Below are 7,500 nucleotides of genomic sequence, written 5' to 3'. Positions count from 1 at the left end.
GATTATCTGGCGTTGATAACATCGAAACATTTTCACCTTTTTTCTTGAAGCCAGATTATCTGGCGTTGCTAAGAGCGAAACATTTTCTCCTTTTTCCTAGTATCCAGATTATCTGGTGTTGCTAATAATGCAACATTTTCACGTTTTTCCTAATAACCAGATTATCTGGCTTTGCTAACAGTGCAACATTTTCATCTTTTTGCTAGTAACCAGATTATCTGGCGTTATTAACAGGGCAACATTTTGACTTTTTTTCTAGTAACCAGATTATCTGGCATTGCTAACAGAACAATATTTTGACCTTTTTTCTAGTAACCAGATTACCTGTTGTTGCTAACAGTGCAACATTTTCGCCTATTTTCTAGGAACAGATTATCTGGTGTTGCTAACCATGCAACATTTTCACATTTGTTCTAGTAACCAGATTATCTGTTATTGCTAACAGCGAAACATTTTTACTTTTTTTCTAGTGACCAGAATATCTGACGTTGCTAGCAGCGAAACATTTTCACATTTGTTCTAGTAACTAGATTATCTGGCGTTGCTAACAGCGAAACATTTTCACCTTTTTTCTAGTAACCAGATTATCTGGCGTTACTAACAGAGCAACATTTTTACCTTTTTTTCTAGTAACCAGATTATCTAGCGTTGCTAACAGTGCAACATTTTGACCTTTTTTCTAGTAACCAGATTATCTGGCGTTGCTAACAGCGCAACATTTTCACCTTTTTACTAGTAACCACATTATCCGGCGTTGCTAACAGAGTGATTCTTTCCCATTTGTTCCTGTAACCAGATTATTTGGGGTTGCTAATACCGCCACATTTTCAAATTTTTTCTAGTTTAGTGGTTTTCTGGTCTTATCTTCTTTCACGTACTCACTTCTCCCTCTTCGTTAGTGACCATCGGTCCTTTTGTAATAATTCAGTCCACCATGATTCGGCCTTCACTACGTATTGATTTTTTTATGATTTTTCCCTGTCTATTCTGATCAAAACAAGTCCACTAACCCTGTGTCTACACCTATTTTTCTTGCTTATCCTGTTCTTCAGTTTTTTAAGGAAATAATAATTCTCTCTCTTAATCCCAGTCAGGTACACAGGTCAAATCTTTTATCCATAAAAAAATGCCATTTTATAAACATGTTTTTTGGTCCTAGCTAACGAGTTATCCATTCACTTTATTTGTAACTGGTTGAAATTCTTCTTCCCTTTAAGGGGCCTCAACTTTAATTTCCCTTCACAGTTGTCTTGAGTAAAGGGCAATATCATCTCACAGACAACCCTCTATTCACCTCCCTACTGGGTTCCTTTTTATTGGTACTAGATCAGCCAGTGCTCTCTCCAGCTCTGGATTAGAGTCCGAGCTTCACTCTGGTAGGCTTTATTAGAAAACGAGCTCAATGGCAAGTGCTACGCTGCTCTGTAACCCGGTCCTGCTAGTCATGTCTCCTCTCATGTCTCCCCTACCCTCCCGATCGATTGTCTACCTATCCCGCCTCCATCTGGGGCGGTTAAACAAGTTTGCAGGAGGAGGGTGGATGTGTCATATCTTCCCTACCATCCCGATACCCTAACTGCCCCCCGCCCCCAACCCGGGCCGGACAAACAATAAATATCCACTCAGATTGTATTATCATATATATCTCTTTTTCATAGCGATAAACAAACTGCAGTAAGAAATAACATGAAAACTTAAAGATAACAGTTTTAACAAATTTGGGAGACAGAGGTTTATGACAAATCTTCAATGAGCACGTTTACTATAACAGCATAATTGTCTTTATAAAATCATTTAACGACAGTTCTGTGTTGATACTAAAAACAAAAAATAATTAATAAATAAATAAAAGGTGAATTATGAAAAAGAACGAAAAACGAATTCCTGGGAGTTGAACTGTTGTACAGAAAGAAACGTTTCAAAATTTAACGTAATGTTTTTACTGGAAAACCGGCTGAGCATTGAATTCTTTATAGTATTTACAGTGCTCATTCCATCCATTATGTGTGAATAAATTACCTCTAATGATTTCACTGACGATTACACTCGAAACAGAAGCCTTTATTTCCTGACCAGTGGGAATATTCATATTAAAATAATGGTAATATTATTCATGAAGTTCGGAACAGCTTCCCGGAACACATAACACAATCCTTATAGGAAATGCAAATAGGTATAGGCCTAGACAGGAAGGGTATGTCTTTTGGAAGTCTTGGTGAAGGGGGAACTAACTGAACATTATGTGTAATTGCACGATATGAGAAATTCTTTACCAACGGCAACAAGCTCTGTTAGACGGTTCTTTTACATCTTTATGTTATATGTAGTCAGCTAGCGTGCTTTTTATGAAATATAACATACCTGTTAACCAAGAAGATTGTTGACGCTCTTACCACTTCTGGAATGACGAAGAACCAAGGATTTTAGAGCCTATACTCATTGGATTAGATAGCCTATTCCCCTTGTATGTAATGTGAATGATTTTTTTTTCTTTTTTTTGAGAAATCAATTGTTTACAGTGCCGTGTTTACACTTGGTTTATCTTATGCTGTGCTGTAAGGTTGTTCTTTGAGATTGTTTGTTTACTCAGCTTTCGAAATTTCAAATGAAAGAAGTGAAGAGGTGCTATATTTGTCCCTCGGAATCAGCTTCGTACTGAAAGAGACAGATAACTTTTGCACGTCAGTGGTCATTCAAAGGGCAATCGTTATGATCAGTCTTTTAACCAAACGCTTACGCATGGCTGGTTTCTTTATCTTTAGTAAGTCCGCAAGCATCTCTAGGAGGGCCAACCTTTCTTTGGTCAAAAGGCCGTTCTCTCATAATACAAACCTACTTTCTCAAGTTTCTTAAATTCCATAAATCCAGCTTTCCTCTTTCTGGCTGAATGATTCGTTATCGCTATATGGTATTACATAATAGATTATATTTATCAGCGACACCTTTTAATTTGGGTCGCCAGTATTACTTCAATGAAGACGGATGTTTCACAGACAGTTATCGTCGCAGCATAGGGTTCGCTTAGCCAAACTGCCTTTGATTTCAGTATCATTATCACTGCAGATTACTTTTATCTTTTTTGTCTAATATTCTTTATGTCTGTTGTTTCTGGTTGCGCAAAATCTCTTTTGAGGTCTTACTTTTTCTCTCCGCGTTTTGGTTTTCTGTAATAGAAAACTACTGTGACGGCTTTGTCTCTCCCTCGGCACTTTTTCTGTGACCCTCAGACCTTAAAACCTACTGAGGCTTCAGGGCTGCAAATTGGATGTTGACAATCCACCCTCCAAATATCAAACATAACAAATTGCAGCCCTCTAGCCTCAGTAGTTTTTATCTGATTTAAAGTTAAAGTTAGCCATAACCATGTCCCTGGCAACGCTATAGGGCAGGCCACCACCGTGTCGTGTTTGAAAGGTTCATGGGCACTATGCACTGTACAGAAAACTCGATTGTGCCGAAGAAACTTTGGCGAATTTTTTACTTGTTTGATATCTTGATCAAGTTTGTCTTTTGTTTTCAAGTACCTTTTGCAATTGTTTTCGTAATGTTAGCAAATTATTGTCTGATTGTTCAAAAAATGTTTCAACCTATGATTAAATTAATATAAATGCGATAACCAAAAATGAAGGGAGGACGCTAAAGATCTCTATACTCTTTCGTGGCTATCTGTGAGAAATTATCATTTAGCAAACACTCTTTGCTCATAATGCTCCCTCATCAGTTTTCTTCTTTCCTTTTTCTCTGAGCCGTGCTAAAAAGGGATCTTGTAATGTAGTCAAGCTGAAAGCCTCGTTTCTGAAAAGAATGGCTGTTCCAACATACCTCGCTTCAATTAAGGCCGCTCCCTAACAGCCTTTATTCAGAGTGAACGTTGGGAAGGTTAAATATCTTTCGGCGCGATTTCAATTTGCATGACATCAACATTCATAACAGCAAGATGCTTGCACAGAGCATTCTGAACAGCAGCAGGTATGAAATACAATATTGCCTTATAAAACAAGCAGTGTGAAACCTAATTTCGTTCACATCAGTACGTCCTATATTTTGTCATCAATATCACGAGAGGAAACTTAGTAATCTTATTAACTTACCTGAAAAACTGGACTCCCGGAAGTGACGTTAATGGTATGTTTACCATTATGGAGTCGTGCTTGCAAAACGAAAGACTGCTTGAGGCCTCCGCTATTTCCTGGCATACAGGAAATTCTGACAGACGTCCTCGTCCTCTGGATTACTGTACAGTTTCCAGGAGGTTCCGGTTTGCCTGGAAGGTTGGAAGAAGAAAAGAAATGTTATCCTACCACTGAAGTCCACTGTTTGTCTTTCTGAAACAACCGCTGTCCTCCATGCCACAGACTTTATCGTGAAGCTATGAGAAAACCTTGATATCGTAGTTAAGTTTACATGCCCTTCAGGTTTTCAAACACACAAACACACACGCGTGCGGGCGCGCTCGCGCACACACACACACAAACACGCACACACACACACACACACACACACACACATATATATATATATATATATATATATATATATATATATATATATATATATATATATATATATATATATATATATATATATATATATATATTATATATAGAATATATATATATATATATATATATATATATATATATATATATATATGTATATATATATATATATATATATATATATATATATATATATATATATATACGTTAATATACACACACGCGCACACATGTATATATATAATATATATATATATATATATAATATATTATATATATATATATAAATATATATTATATTTTATATACATATATATATATATATATAGTATATATATGTGTGTGTGTGTGTGTGTGTGTGTATGTGTGTGTGTGTGTATGCGTCAAAGAGATGGTGTTTCCAGAGAAAACCTGTACCAGTCAAGGCTACTTTCATGCTTTGACTGCTGAGTCATGGCTGAGCTGCTGAGTGGTGAAATATCTACAATGGCTACTTCCCCACCTTCACAGAAGACTCATCAGTAGTGAGTCGAACCCCAATACATGCACTTGGCCATTCCATGCACTTTGGCTCTTTTTGGATAATATTAGGTGCCTGCCTTTTCTAGACATCCCTTGCATTATTATCATTTCAACTATTTCCAGGTTTCCCTCTCCTCTTTCCTCTAGACACTCCTGAATTATATATCTTTTCATAACATCGTCTATCCTTTCCTCATGCCTTTCACTTACACTAAATTTTTTGCCACTTCGACCTAGCTGCACTCTCCTCACGCATAGCATCGTCCATTGCTTTTATATGGCTACCCTTTGCTTTACACTAACGTTTTTGTCACTTCGTATTTCCACTCTTCTCAGGGTGCTCTTCCTTCAAGGAGTTACCTAGTTCAAACATCCTTTCCATGCAATCCAATCTTTGCTCCTTCAAACAATGCAGGTCTCTTTAATGCACACTTTACTACATTTCTTGTTTCACTTATTCTTTGATACGCAACTTCCCTGTTCATATTTACTCCCAAACGCTTGGCTGAATCAACATCTTCCATTTTTCATAAAGTTACACTTATTCACATTTACTTTCAGCTTCTTCCTCGCGTGAACTTTTGCATTTCACTAGCCTCTGCAGTTTGTCTTTACTATAATATCCCTTTTCAATGCTATACCAGTTGTAAGCAACAAACATTCCAACTCCTTTCACAACCCTTTTTTCTGCACCATAACTTTGATTCTACACCTTCCTCTGACTTCATTCATCACTCCATTTATAAATATAATGAACATTCACTCAGTATAACACCCCAACTGAGGCCCACTTTCACATCAAACCAGTCACTCTTCCGGCTACACACTTCAACAAATAATTCACTTCAGTCATGAAAACTGTTAACAACGAATCTTTTTGTGTCATTCCTTCTCATCACCAACATGTACCACCCACCTTCTTCCTTGTCTAAGGTGCAATGGCTCCTCCCCTACCAATCCCTCAGTCACCTGTCTCTATCTCTCTTAATTAAAAGCCGGCCATGCACTTATAGTTCTAAGTCATCTCCAACATATTTTGCCCCTATATGGCCTGTCACTTTCTCTATCGAAAATTTCCTTCTTCCAGAAATCTTTACAAGCCTTGGACAAGGTAGTCCCGAGTTCGATTTCCCGCCCTGTCAAAGTGGAATCGGAGGAATTTGTTTGTGGTGATTAAAACTTCATATCTGGATATAATGTGGTTCGGATCCCACAATAAGCTGTAGGTCCCGTTACTAGGTAACCAATTGGTTCCTTGCCACGTAAAAATATCTAATCCTTCGGGCCACCCCTAAGAGAGCTGTTAATCAGCTCAGTGGTCTGGTTGAACTAAGATATACTTAACTTTAGAAGTCGTGGACAGCCACCCAATCACACTTTCCCCACTGAAATGGGGCATCTCACTCTCAGTCTCATCAACTCCAAGCGCCTTTCATTCCTCAGCCTTTTAAATGGATGCTACCAAGGTTTACAAAGACACTATAACACAAGGCAACAAAGATATAAAGCAGTTTCACCTGCAGGAATGATATGATAGAGGCAGGGCTCCTGCTGCGACCCGATCTCGTTGGAGGCCCAGCACAAGAGCGTCCCGTAATCCAAGGACGTCATGGGTGTGTACGTTATGACGCTGTGGCTGTTTGTAGAGGTGTAACGCCCCTGTGGGACGTCTATGGTGTCTGCGGTATTGTTAAATGTCCACTGGAAGGTTGCCTCCAGGGGGTTGGCCTCAACTTCGCAGGTCACCTCGGCGTCCTCATAACGTCCAACGGCGTATGTTGTCACTTGTCCTGGTAGGCAGACGGGGGCGTCTGTGAAGGATATGAGCAGTAATATCTATTTTGCTTGCAATTATTTGATTTGGGTGGGGGGTGGGGGGGGGGGGTGGGGGGGGGGGAAACTTTAATGTAAATTCTCATTAGATATTATTCATAAATTTTATTACAATAACCTTGTGTAGCTGTGGATAATGTAGTATATAAATTGATAAAATGACAGCTATCTCATAAAAAAGTGGAAGTGAAGCATTTAGTAATACGTAATTTTGACTATATTCAAAATTATTGACTAATTTTTTGGATGGACCACGAGTACATAGAATAATATCTTCATTGATTTCCTACGCTTTATATATTCTATATTATATATTATATATATATATATATATTCATAATATATATTATATTATATCTATATATAGATAATATATATATACGAGATATATATAATATATATATATATTAGATATCATCAAATATTATATATATATATATATATACTATATATAGATATAGATATATATGTATTACTATATATAATACTATACTATATATATATTATATATATATTTTATACTCTATTAGTTATATATATATATAGATATAGTTATATGAAGTATTTTTTTTAAATTATATATATATAGATATATATATATATATTTATATACATCGAGCTACAAATGTCCTTTAATATCTAATTC

The 7,500-nt window shown here is 36.9% G+C and overlaps 1 protein-coding gene across 1 annotated transcript in view; it reads right to left on the bottom strand.

Annotated features, from left to right (window-relative positions):
* Positions 1-7,500, bottom strand: part of LOC135219655 (nephrin-like) — a 185,039-nt gene that overhangs the window by 15,945 nt on the left and 161,594 nt on the right. The window contains exons 11-12 of the mRNA XM_064256599.1: positions 6,539-6,832; positions 4,092-4,264 (exon numbers count right to left, since the gene is read on the bottom strand). Of these exons, the coding sequence (XP_064112669.1) occupies positions 4,092-4,264; positions 6,539-6,832 (467 nt within the window). The remainder of the gene's footprint in view (positions 1-4,091; positions 4,265-6,538; positions 6,833-7,500) is intronic.

The sequence above is a fragment of the Macrobrachium nipponense genome, chromosome 1, assembly GCF_015104395.2.
Source record: "Macrobrachium nipponense isolate FS-2020 chromosome 1, ASM1510439v2, whole genome shotgun sequence".
Classification (NCBI taxonomy): domain Eukaryota; kingdom Metazoa; phylum Arthropoda; class Malacostraca; order Decapoda; family Palaemonidae; genus Macrobrachium; species Macrobrachium nipponense.
Note: the sequence above shows the minus strand (reverse complement) of the source record. Positions and strands in the feature narration are given on the sequence as shown.